We start from the raw sequence: 13,323 nt of genomic DNA, 5'->3' as shown, positions 1-13,323 counted from the left end.
GCAGGGGACATGAGTTCCGTCCCTGCTCCAAGAAGATTCTACACACCTCAGAGTGACTAAGCCCCTGTGCCACAACTACTGAGCTTGTGAGCCACAACTACTGAAGCCCACACAACTAGAGCCTGTGCTCAGCAATAAGAGAGGCCATCACAATAAGCCCGAGCACCTCAACAAAGTGTAGCCCCCACTCACTAGAGAAAGCCCTCACACAGCAATGAAGACCCAATATAGCCAAAAATAAAAAAAATTTTTTTTAATTTTTATTGTGACATGCAGGATCTTTCGTTGTGGTGCACAGGCTCCAGAGGCATGGGTTTCATAGTTGCAGCATACAGGCTCTCCAGTTGAGGTATGCTGACTTAGTTATCTCATGGCATGTGGGATCTTAGTTCCTCAACTAGGGATCAAACACACGTTCTCTGTATTAGAAAGTGGACTCTCAACCACTGGACCACCAGGGAAGTCCCCCAATACTCCTTTAAAGGTCTATAGCAAGTCCCTGCCACAAATGATTTTAATTACCTAGGAGAAAGCCTGGTAATAAGTTTTATTATGTGAATTTTTAAAAATTCTTAGTGTGAAACAAACAAATACTAGATTAGTTTTTTTATCAACAAATAAAACATAACAATTCTTTCAGCTTTAAAAAGGGTGTGTATTTAACTTTCATATACTTGTTATGAGGCTTCTCCTCAGGATAAATAATTATGCCATATAAAAGATTTAAGGCCTTTTCACATGTGTAGCAAACATGGGATATACACGTTAGGACTCTAATTCCAAGAGGCAAAAACTCAAATTAACTGAAGCAAAAAAAGAGAAAATTTATTGGATTACAAAAATGAAAATGTTAAAGATGGTATAGGTTTCAGACATGACTGGATCCAGATCAAACAACATCCTCATATTTCTATTATCTCCAATTCCTTTGAATTGGATTTATCTTGGGATTGAAGATAATAGACAGAAATATGAGGATGTTGTTGTGGTAACAGAAAGGCTACTGGTGAGTTTTTATCAAATCCTTGACATTTGCAATTCCAGTGGGGGAGAGGTGCACGGAAAGAAAAGATCTTTTCTCATTACCCATAACAGTATCTTCCTAGGGCTCTACTGGTCTAGATAGGGCATCTGAAAACCCCTCATTTCTAGTTAGGTTGAGGAAAATAATAGATCACTGCTCTCCCTGATTAAATAATTTCATCAGAATGATATGCACTGAGGATGAGTTAAGTCTCAAATGCGGCATACAACAGATCCAAAAGTAATCGATGGCTACTACTCAGGTTATTTCAGATAAGGGATGCTTGTGAACTGGAGACTTTTCCATATTTACTACATTCATATTAGTAGAATTACTAACTGAAGAATTCATTGATATTTATTTAATAAGGACCAAGTGGTGACACATGTTTTCTTATTACACATAATCAGAGAGTTTTTCTATTATGAATTTTCTGATGTCGTCTAAGGGTTGAAGCACGGCTAAAATTGTTCCCACATTCATTACAGTTATAGGGTTTTTCTCCGGCATGAATTCTCTGGTGTAGCCTAAGGGACAAGACCTGATGGAAAGCCTTCCCACACTCATTGCATTCGTAGGGTTTCTCTCCAGTATGAATCCTCTGATGTTGATTAAGGTATGAGCCACAACTGAAGGCCTTCCCACATTTGTTACATTCATAGGGTTTCTCTCCTGCATGACTTCTTTTATGATGAATTAGAACTAAAGCATCACTGAAGGCTTTCCCACATTTACTGCATTCAAAAGGCCTCTCTCCAGTATGAATTCTATGATGTCGATTAAGCTGTGAGTCAGTCCTAAAAAACTTCCCACATTTGATGCACTCATAGGGCTTTTCACCAGTGTGAATTCTCTGATGTTGATTAAGGTGTGAGCGATAGCCAAAGGTCTTCCCACATTCGTTACATTTAAAGGGTTTCTCTCCTGTATGAATTCTCTGATGCAGAGTAAGGGCTATGCGTCTGCTGAAGGCTTTTCCACATTGATTACATTCATAGGGTTTCTCTCCAGTGTGAATTCTCTGATGTTGATTAAGGTGTGCGCTCTGTCTGAAGGCTTTGTTACATTCCTTACATTCATATGGTTTCTCTCCTGTGTGAATTCTCTGATGTTCAACAAGGAAGGCATAACGGCTAAAGGCCTTCCCACATTCATTGCACGCAAAGGGCTTCTCTCCAGTGTGGATTCTCTGATGTTGAGCAAGGTGTGCACTCTGTCGGAAAGCTTTGTTACATTCCTTACATTCATATGGTTTCTCCCCAATATGAGTTCTCTGATGCTCACTGAGAAAAAAGTCATGGCTGAAGCCCTTGCCATAGTCATTGCATGCATATGGTTTCTCTCTACTGTGAATTCTCTGAGGTTGAGCAAAATACGAGTAACAGTTAAAGGCATCGCCATACTCATCATATCCATGGGGTGATTTTCCAAAATGAGTTGCTTGATGTTGACTAAGTAATGAGTGGAAACTTAAGAGGTTTGAAAAATCATTACTTTCATAAGATTTCTCCCCAGGAGAAATTTCTACATCTTTACTAAGGTATGTGCTCTGGTTGAATTCTTCACATTCATTGCCTATCAAAGATTCCTTCTCGGCACGCAGTCTTTTATGTTCAATTAGAACTGAATTTGGGGGAAACATTTTGTTAAAAATACCAAATTTATGTACTTGCTCTACTGGGGGAACTCTCTGTTGTGTTAAAAGTACTGACTTCAAGAGAATGTTTCTCTCAGAATGATTATATTCATTGTCTCTTTTCACAGCAGAGATTTCCTTAAGAGTTGCCACTTGCCTGAAATGCCTCTCCTGACTTTCTTGATGCTGCTCCAATTCAGCCTCATATTTCCAGGCTTCTCTGAAACCGGAGCATTCAAGGCTATAACTTGTAAGTCTTTTTGTTATCACCCCCTGTGATGTTTCCTCTTCATCAGTGTACCACTTTGGAGACAATGCCTTGATCTCATACCAAGACTCCCAGTCTGAAAAATATCAAGAAAGCAAATGTCTCCTTTTCACCTTTGCAAGGAGAAAGAAAATCATTATAGAAGGAATTAAAGAATTTACTTGAGGGAAAGAGGGGAGAAAGTAGTGGTTCTTTTTTTTTAATCAATTTACATTCCTGTCAGCAACATGAAATACATGTCTTCAAACTGATTCACACTGGTTAACATCATTCTAAAAATCTTTGCCCCTACAAGTAAAGAGTACCTCATTATTGTGTTAATTTGCAAGTCTCTGAAAATTGAGCGTTTTCATATACATTTTTGCACCTTTTATATATTTTTGCATATATTTTAATTATACTGGAGAATAGCATTGGAACAAGTATACTATCAAGGGTGAAACAGATCACCAGCCCAGACTGGATGCATGAGACAAGTGCTCGGGGCTGGTGCACTGGGAAGACCCAGAGGGATTGGATGGGGAGGGAGGTGGGAAGGGGGGATCGGGATGGGGAACACATGTAAATCCATGGCTGATTCATGTCAATGCATGGCAAAAACCACTACAATATTGTAAAGTAATTAGCCTCCAACTAATAAAAATAAATGAAAAATAAAATAAAATAAAAAGTTTAATATAAAAAAAATAATTATACTGGCATCTTCTTTTAAGTGGTTTATATAAGTCATTATAAATAAGGTGGTAAGGCTTTATAAGTATTTTTCTCCCTCAAATCATCACTTTTTATTGTCACATGTCATGTCACATGTCACATGTCATGCTTCTGATAAAGTTTGAACTCAAATCTCTCAGTCTTTTCATTATAGTCTGGCTTTGCAGTCATTTTAAGAAAGATTTTTCCAAAATCCAATATTATGCAAATATTATCCATAACTTTTACAAAAATCTTCTTGTACCACTAATTTGAAAAGCTATTTTTATCAAATACCAAATTCTCATATATACATGGGTGTATTTTTTAAATTTCTTTATTGTTGCACTGACCTATTTCACTGTTCTTATATCAGACCAGTCTCATAGATAAAAGGCAAGATTCTTAAATACCAAAAATTGAATCAGGTAGTATATTAAATGAATAATACACATAACCAAGTAAGCAATTGAGAAATACAAAAATTGCTCATCAGTAGGAAACCCTTTACTATATTATTATATTATTCTCTATACTTTCATGTTTTTTAATTCATCAATAAAAAATAAAAAAATATTTCCTGAAATAAAAACTCAAATCTCCATCCTGAAAGAGAATATCCTACTAGGAAAAAGTGACCCAAAATTGTCAAGACTGAAACATGCCCCACTAAAATGACTTTAAAATGAAAGAAACTTCTAATAGATCAGAACAAAATATAAAGGTACTTATACAAAAGGGGAAATATCAAGCTGACATCAGGATTCTTTGTAACAACATTCAATACCAATACACTAAAAGAAACTTAAGAAAAGAATGGTCAACTATGAACAAGGTAGAGCTCAGGGGACATCATTTGCATGAACTCTTTTTGAGGAAATTGCTAAAGAACAGATTTCAGTCAATCAAGAGATGTCCAGAGAAACTTCAACAGAAGAACCTAGTGGAAAACACTAAATATATTCAGCTACAGAAATAAAGCAAAAGGAAAAGTTAGGATAAGTCTGACAGAAAAATAAGTGAAAGAAAGTGAAAGTGTTAGTTGCTCAGTCATCTTTGACCCTTTGAGACCCAATGGACTGCAAATTGCCAGGCTCCTCTGCCCATGGAATTCTCCAGGCAAGAATCCTAGAGTGGGTTGCCATTTCCTTCTTCAGGGGAATCTTCCTGACCCAGGGATTGAACCTGGATCTTCTGCACTGCCAGCAGATTCTTTACCATCTGAGCCACCAGAACATGTAAATATAATATGCCTGGACAATGTAAAAAGCATACAACTAACAAAATTTGGGAAGAGAAGGTGAGGAATATAATAAGGCTACTTTTTGACTCATCTGTAAAGTGAAAGTTGCTCAGTCATGTCCAACTCTTTGCGACCCCATGGACTATAGTCCATGGAATTCTCCAGGCCAGAATACTGGAGTGAGTACCCTTTCCCTTCTCCAGGGTATCTTCCCAACCCAGGGATCAAGCCAGGGTCTCCCGCATTGCAGGCAGATTCTTTACCAGCTGAGCCACAATGGAAGCCCAAGAATACTAGAACGGGTAGCCCATCCCTTCTCCAGTGGATCTTCCCGACCTAGGAATCAAACCAGGGTCTCCTGCATTGCAGGCAGCTTCTTTACCAATTGAGCTATCAAAGAAGCCTTTTAGGAAGGAAGGATAGCTTACCTTTTTCATCTGTAAAATGTAAAAAAAAATCAAAGGCTAATTTTTAAAGCTGACCAATCAAGTAATAGAAGGAATAAACACTGTTTAAAGAAACATGAAGGTCTCTTTATGTTTTTCTTTAAACACTGTTTAAAGAAACATGAAGGTAAACACCAGATCAAAAGAAAAATCTAATTATTATAAAAACTACAGTATTACATGACCAAAAAAAGGCTAGGAAAACAGACAAGTGAAAGTCTTTTTTAAAAGACTGTTTTAAAAGACTTTAAAAACTGTAAAAATCAGAAAATATAAAATAATACACAGAATTAAGCCTAAACATATCAAAAATGTAGCTGGACTTTCACTTATTAAATTGAAATGATATCCAGACTGGTTCCCAAAGTAAAACTCAATTCTATACTGCCTGTAAACCCCACGTTTAAATCAAAGTGATTTTACACAGTTGAAAATAAAAAGATGGGTAAAGGCCCTAAAGAAAGCATAAAAAAGGCAAGAAATAGATTCTGCCCAAGGGCCTTCAGAAGGAAAGCAGGCTGCTAATGTTTTGATTTTAGCCCTGCAAGATCCATTTTCAACTTCTGACCTCCAGAGCTAAAAGATAATAAATCTGTGTTGTATTCAGCCACCAAATTTATGGTAATTTGTTACAGAAGCCATAAGAAACTAATACAGAAAGCAAGCTGGTACAACTTTTTTGGGGAGGAATTTGGCAATTCCTAATACTACATATCCACTTACTTAGCAATCTTACATCTAAGAAACAACACTGAAAATAACACTTCAACAACAGGAAAATACATATGTACAAGGTTAGTTATTGCAGCATTGTTTGTAATTGTAAACTACTGCAAACATCCTAAATGTCCACATACTAGATAGTATTGAATAAATTACCATAATATCCACATAATGGGGTATTCTGCAGCCATTAGAAAAATGAAGAAGCTCTCCAAGAGCTAATATGGAGTGATTTCCTATACAGCCGACCCATGAACAATGCAGGGGCTGGGGCATAACTTTACAGTCAGCCCTCCAAATCTTCAGTTCAGCATCCATGGATTCAACCAATCTCAAATTGTGTAGTATTTATTGAAAAAAATCTGCATGTAAGTGGATACTTAGATGCGAATCCTTGTCTCTTCAACTAATGTGCATGTGTAACTTTGATAAAAACTCTATAAAGAAATCTAGAAGTGAAAAAAAAAAGAAATCTAAAAATGAATATAATTCTGTCCATAAAGGGGAAAGAAGTGTAAAGGAAGAAGATTCAGGGTTTAGGTAGAGGTAGGGGGTTGCCAGTGGCTCAGTGGTAAAGAATCCACCTGAAATGCAAGAGACCTGGGTTTGATTCCTGGGTGGGGAAGATCCCCTGGAGGAGAGCATGTCAACCCACTCCAGAATTCTTGCTTGGAGAATCCCATGGACAGAGGAGCCTGGCAGGCTACAGTCCACAGGATCACAAAGAATCATACATGACTGAAGTGACTTACCACACATGCACACATCCTTGAGAGTATAACTTGACAGAAACAGAGCAGGAACAACCCGCTGATGCCCAGGGCAGCCTCCTCAAGAGCAGGGCAGTCTTTTCATGACCACACTGGCTGCCACCTTACAACAGCCCTCCCTGCCCAGTCCCCTGTCACTCACCTGCATGTTGACCATCCGACATCTCTCTCTCCACCATCCAAGGTTCCTTCCCTTGTTCCAATAAGGAGATCATGTTGGGCTTAGAAATGGAGAGTCCTATTTACAGGGGAAGAAAAATGAGAACAAGCAAGAGAATGACAGATAAACAAATCCATTTGCTATTGCTGTTCCAGTGACTCAATCCCTTGGTCACTAGGCAAGAAAGGATATTAGAGAAAGGGCCAGAGAATAAAAAGAAGCTTGTAAGGAGGATGAGAAAGACAAAGCTTCTGTCATAGCAGCAATTCTCAAAGTATTAGAGCAGAAAAGAACCATTGTCTTGAAACCAAACAAATGCAAATTCTTAGGCTGCCCCAACCCAGACCCTACCGAATCAGAAATCACAATGGTTCTCAAATATTAATGAGCATCAGAACCATTTGGAGGGCTCATTAAAACCAGACTATTGGGGCTATTCCCAGATACTGTAGGTCTATAATAGGACACCATGATTTGCAATTTTAAAAATTCCCATGACATACTCATGTTGCTATCCTAAACCATCATTCAGTAGCAAAAGGAACTACATTTATAACTCTGAAAATACTTCGAATAATTTCCTGGGAACAAGAAGTAGAAATCCAGCTAAGCATTTCAGATGCCCTAGATATTCCCAATGGAGGAAACTAATACACCTCATAGGAAAGATTTGAATTATGGGGGTATACATCCTTACCAAGCCATACCAAGTTCCTGTAGTTCTCCAACATGACATCTCTGTACAAATCCTTCTGAGATGAGTCCAACCATTCCCATTCCTCTTGGGAAAAATTCAGAGCTACATCCCTGAAGGTCACCAAACCCTGAAATTAAAATAAAAAAAAAAAGAATTCTTTAAACTTTCCGAACAGTGCAGTGGTTAAGACTCCATGTTTCCAGTGCAGGGGGTGTGAGCTTAATCCCTAGTCAAAGAACTAAGATCCCACATACTATATGTTATGGACAAAAAAAGAGAAAAGGAAAAATTTTTTGTTTACCAAGTACTTCCAAACGGTCCAAGCATCTTCCTCCATCTCTATCGGAAGAATTTAACTCAGTTGATCATCTCCTCTTTGAAATGCTTTCTCCTCTTGACTCCCAGGACCCACATACTCTTTTGGGTTTCCTTCTACATGAGTCCTTCTCAGTCTCTTTTGCTGGTTCCTCCTCTTCTTCTCAGCCTTTTGTCAGTCTTTGAATGCCCTAAGCTCACTCCCTAGACCTCTTTCCTACCTATATTCACGACAACCTACCCTCAAGATAATCTCAACCTGTCCCATAGCTTTAACTACACTGTGTTCAGTCAGTTCAGTCATGTCCAACTCCGTGACCTCATGGACTGTAGCCTGCTAGGCTCCTCTGTCCATGGGATTTTCCCAGCAAGAATACTGGAATCGGTTGCCACGCCCTCCTCCAAGGGATCTTCTCCTGTGTCTCTCTGCATTGCAGGTGGATTTTTATACCACTGAGCCACTGGGAAAGCCCTTAAATACATTAAATACATTAATGACTCTCAAATTCACATCTCCAGTCCTAAACTCTAGATATATAACCAATACTCCACTTGGATATCCAACAAGTCTCTCTAATTTATCTGGAACTCAAATCTTGATTCTTATCTCATCCCAGCCCATGATCTTAGTGACTGTACAACTTAGTGACTGTACAACATCTCAGTAAATAGCATGACCATATACACAATTGCCCAGGTCAAGAATCTTTGTAGTCATTCATGATTTCTTTATTTCTCTCACACTCCACAACCAAACCCTGATCAAATGCCATATTTCCTATCTCCAATAGATACCCAGAATCTCACAAGCTCCAATGCCACCACCGTGATCCAGGCTTCCACTCTTACTTCCTTGCTTTTGATTTTCCTTCCTTTTAAAATATAAATCAGATCATATCACCAACACTCTAGTGGTTGTCCTTCACCCTTAGAACAAAAATCAAAGCTCTGGTCATGACTTTCAGGAGCCTGCTTAATTTGGTCCCCAGCTATTTCCCTAATCTCACAGTGCATATTCTCCTCTGATGATACTGGCTTGTTGCTATCCCTGAAATACATCAAACATGCTCCCACCACAGTAACTTTGTACTTGCTAATTCTTCTACCATTTTTTGTCTTTTTTTAATTGGAATTTAACTGCTTTACAATACTTTTTTAGTTTCTGCTGTACAATGAAGTGAATCAGCTATTTGTATACATATATCTCCTCCCTCTTGGGACTTCCCTCCTGCCCTACCCCATCACACCTTCTACTTTTAAAGCTCTTTCCCAGATCTCAACAAAACTTCCTCCCTATGTTCACTGAGGTTTCTCTTTGCTTAAATGTCACTTCCAAAAACAAAAACAAAAACACAACAAAAAAATCCTTGACCTCCCTAGTTAAAAGGGCACTTGATAATCACACTCCATCCTTTCATTCCAACACAACAAATCACAATCCATCTAAAGATGAAACGTTCTGTTCCACTATACATTTCAGCACAACATTGAGTTTAAAAAAAAAGATACTAAATGTTTTGTAGAAGGATTATCTGAACAAACAGTGGACAGGGAGAAGTGAAGAGAGTGCTCACCGGACCACCTGGGACTCTCCAAAGTCCTAAAAAATGACATGGAATTTCTGAAAACAAAGTGAAAACATCAACTTGCCTGGGACATGGCTTTACACAGTCCAACAGCCATTCTTCCTTCCTTCTTCAATTTTCTCTTCTGGAGAAAAAAGTCCTGAAAAGGGGGAGTTATAAGAACAACAACAACAACAAAAATGGAACAGCAGCCCTATGCTGCTGATCTGAGACTCACAGAGAGGTTTTCTGCCCTTTATGGTCCCTAGTTTCCTTATATGAACCAGTCCGTGCATCACATTGGAGGGAACTCCCTATTTTAACTAAAAAGAATCTCCTTCCCAGTTACTATTTTTCCTTATCTTGATTTCTTTTTCTTCTTAGCATTTAACATTACTGGACACGTTTCTTTCTTTTTCTTCTGTTGTCTTCCCAAATAATAGTACAAGATTTAAGACAGCCAGGATTTATTGGGTTCACTGTGTATATCTGTGCTGTGCTTAATTGCTCAGTTGCTTAGTTGCTCAGTTCTTTGTGACCCCATGGACTGTAGCCTGCCAGGCACCTCTGTCCATGGGGATTCTCCAGGCAAGAATGCTGGAGTGGGTTGCCATGCCCTCCTCCAGGAGATCTTCCCAACCCAGAGATCGAACCCAGGTCTCCCACATTGCAGGCAGATTCTTTACTGTCTGAGCCACCAGGGAAGTCCCTGTGTATCTCCAGGGCTAGAATAATGCCAGAACCACTGCAAGTGCTCAAAACAGATTTGATAAACAAATAAATAAACCTCAGTGTGGCTCCCGTAATATAAATAGCAATGTTACACATATTGTATATGTCATTATCTTATTTAATCTTCACAAAACTGCAAAGGTAGGTATTATTATCCCCATTTTACCATCAAGTGAATCTGAGGTTCAAAAAACTTAGACAGCTTACTCAAATTCATAAGAGTCAAACTGCAGTGTGACTCAAAAACTTGTCCTCCAGACTTCCCTGATGGTCAAGTGGCTAAGACTCTGACTTCCAATGTAGGGGGCCTGGGTTCGATCTCTGTCAGGGAACTAGATCCCACATGCCACAACTACAACTTGGCCCAGCCAAATAAATAAACAAAATAAATATTAAGACTCTGAGAGTCCAATGGATTGCAAGAAAATCAACCCTGAATACTCATTGAAAGGACTGATGCCGAAGCTGACGCTCCAAGACTTTGGCCACCTGATGTGAACAGCCGACTCACTGGAAAAGACACTGATGCTAGGAAAGATTGAGAGCAGCAGGAGAAACAGGCGACAGAGGATGAGGTGGTGGGATGGCATCACTGAATCAATAGACATGAGTTTGAGCAAACTTCAGGAGTTAGTCAAGGACACAGGGAAGCCTGGTGTGCTGCAGCTCATGGGGTCGCAAGTAATCAGACACTACTTAGTGACTGTACAACAGCAACAATAAATATTTAAAACAAAAACAAACAAACAAAAAAAACTGATTCTCTTTCAAGAGACCAGAGTGTTTGCATGGGAAATAATCAACATAACCTGAGAAATCAGTGCTATGTGTTTTTTAGAGAAGCATATTTGGAGGTGGAAGATGTTACCTTAATTTCTCCACAGAAATTCAGCCTGAGGTAAACATGCCAAATTTCAACACCAAACCAATAAGAAACTGCACACCCTGAAACAAGTTCCTTGTCTTCTCAGAGCCAACATTTCTTCACTCTGAAAACAAAGACAGTTGTGTTTGGCTTAGAATTTAAGATATACAACCCCCTAATTCTGGGCTACTCTGCACTAGTCAACTCAATCTCCAAGAAAATTATTTATTTCCTTAGTGCAATGCAGCCTGAAATTGTCCACAAAAGCCTTTGCAACCTGAGAAGAAAATCAACAAAGTCTTTTCAGAATCGGGGAGCTCCAAGTAGCATCTGCATAAAAGAAACATCTTTTAAATTTCTGTTTCAAATAGCTGTGCATCACGAATATTTTTCAGGTTTGAAAGAACCATCAGTCTCTGAAAGAAGGTGATGGAAAAGATTTGGGCTTTATATAGTCCCCAGGCACACAATGACTCTCTGGTCCTTTCCTCCCTGGCTAGGTGACCTTGGGCAAATCAATCCAACTGCCAGAACCTTTCCTCATTGTTAAAATGCCTGAGCCAACTCCTGGCACAGAGAAGTGCCACCCTTGTTGCCATTTAGATTTTACACACACATTTGAAAAGGAAATGAGAACATCTTTATTAAAAAGTCAGAACCAAACTTAGAGTTCACTTAGTATGTGAGAAAAAAAGCCATGGATTAGCCTCTCTCAGCACTAAACATGGAAGAGTTTTGACATAGACAAACCTAAAATCTCAAAATTGATGGCCTAAGGACAGGAAGGTTGGGCTTTCCTCCCCCAAAGGCAGCCAATGTGAGGATGGTCTCACTACAATGTCTTTAGACCAGGTTCTGTGACTCACAAGGATACAGAAGGAAGAGATCCAAATTAAGTTCCATGTCCAGAAGGTCCTGGGCCAAGACCACAGACAATCCTTTCCAACACCCTCAGAACCCAGGGCCCCCATTTTTCACTCTCACAATGTGGAAAAGATCAACAGAGTTGAAAAATTAAAAGCAAAGACTCTGGAGCTAAATAGCTTGGGCTAAAGTCCCAGTTCTGTCACTTAGTAACTGTGTGAAGGTGGGTGAGCAATTTTAATCTTTCTGTGTCTCACAATCACATACTAGGTCTGACCTACACATACAAATTCTCTCCCAATCATACTCATACAAACATGGCCACACAATCGCAAACATAATGTCACATACACACACAGTGGCATTAACACAAAGAGAGACGATACACAATTACTCCAACAGCGAGACAGTCACACACAATCTCATACACAGTGACATACCACACAAGGTCACACATCCTACCACAATTACTCATACAAAATTATGCCTGCACAGACTGAGGATCATGGGTACATAACCACACCTTCAAACGCAGTTACATCCACAGGGACAAGTGGTCAAACAGTCACACACACATCCACACAGCGACACACACACACACACAATGTCACACCTTCAGTCTCTCACAAACCCATACACAAATAACACAGTTACACCTGCAGAGACAGTCACACAGAAACACAGACTCAGTTTTATGCCAGAGACAGATGGTCACAGCCGCGTTCAACCATACAGTGTGACACAGAAGTTCACACTGTCACACACACACACACACACACACACACTGTCACACAGCCATACACGGTGACACACAGTCTCCCCAGAGGCGCCTGCCTGGTCCCCATCCCGATCCCTGCCGGTCCACCCCAAGCCCGGCCCTGATCTCTGGCTCTCGCGCCAGGCAGGCCCAACTCACCTCCCGGCGTCCCTGGCTCTGGAAACCCGCCCAGAGACCCGAGACCCGCGACGTCGCCTCCCAGAATCCCCCGCGGGGCGGAGCGGGACGCGGACTGACGCTCACGGGACCCCGGGATCGGCTGGGGAAACATCTAGCTGCAAGGAACTAGACTAGCGACTCAGCTTGTCATTTCGACCCTGAGGACCACAAGTCCCAGACGCTTTGCGCCTTGGCCTCTTTGCTGAATGAACTACATTTCCCAGAGGGCCCCGAGGCACGCCCCGACATCATGGCTGCACTACAAGAGGCCACGGCCACAGGACCGAGTACCCACAGAACTGTGTAATAACCTGGGATACCGTGAATGGGCATTTAAGTGACCCTGGGCGACTGTGTGTGAGGGAATGCTGAAGCTGCGCGCGTC

At 40.2% G+C, this 13,323-nt stretch overlaps 1 protein-coding gene across 3 annotated transcripts; it reads right to left on the bottom strand.

The window, feature by feature from the left end:
• Nucleotides 1–806: 806 nt before the first annotated feature.
• On the bottom strand, nt 807–13,055 carry ZNF527 (zinc finger protein 527). 3 transcript variants are annotated; one of them, XM_061139136.1, is made up of 6 exons: nt 12,918–13,055; nt 11,141–11,261; nt 9,626–9,700; nt 7,661–7,787; nt 6,946–7,041; nt 807–3,004 (listed from the first exon to the last, which is right to left on the bottom strand). In XM_061139136.1, exons 3-6 carry the CDS (start codon nt 9,656–9,658, stop codon nt 1,431–1,433), a joined length of 1,830 nt encoding a protein of 609 aa, XP_060995119.1. In that variant the 5' UTR covers nt 9,659–9,700; nt 11,141–11,261; nt 12,918–13,055; the 3' UTR covers nt 807–1,430. The 3 variants fall into 3 exon arrangements, with proteins under 3 accessions (XP_060995119.1, XP_060995121.1, XP_060995120.1); XM_061139138.1 differs by having other exon boundaries at nt 7,671–7,787; XM_061139137.1 differs by lacking the exon at nt 12,918–13,055 and adding an exon at nt 12,004–12,843.
• Nucleotides 13,056–13,323: the final 268 nt, after the last annotated feature.

The sequence above is a fragment of the Dama dama genome, chromosome 4 (genome assembly GCF_033118175.1).
Source record: "Dama dama isolate Ldn47 chromosome 4, ASM3311817v1, whole genome shotgun sequence".
NCBI classification, from domain to species: domain Eukaryota; kingdom Metazoa; phylum Chordata; class Mammalia; order Artiodactyla; family Cervidae; genus Dama; species Dama dama.
This window is presented reverse-complemented; position numbering and strand designations above follow the sequence as displayed.

What these genes read in the sequence shown, in the direction of transcription:
- ZNF527 (XM_061139136.1), bottom strand. Translation starts at nt 9,658, where the DNA reads ATGGCTGTTGGACTGTGTAAAGCCATGTCCCAG. An exon ending in TGTGTAAAGCCATGTCCCAG is followed by an intron (nt 7,788 to 9,625) that starts GCAAGTTGATGT and finishes TTTTAATTTCAG; the next exon opens with GGTTTGGTGACCTTCAGGGA. An exon ending in CAGGAACTTGGTATGGCTTG is followed by an intron (nt 7,042 to 7,660) that starts GTAAGGATGTAT and finishes CCCTGTAAATAG; the next exon opens with GACTCTCCATTTCTAAGCCC.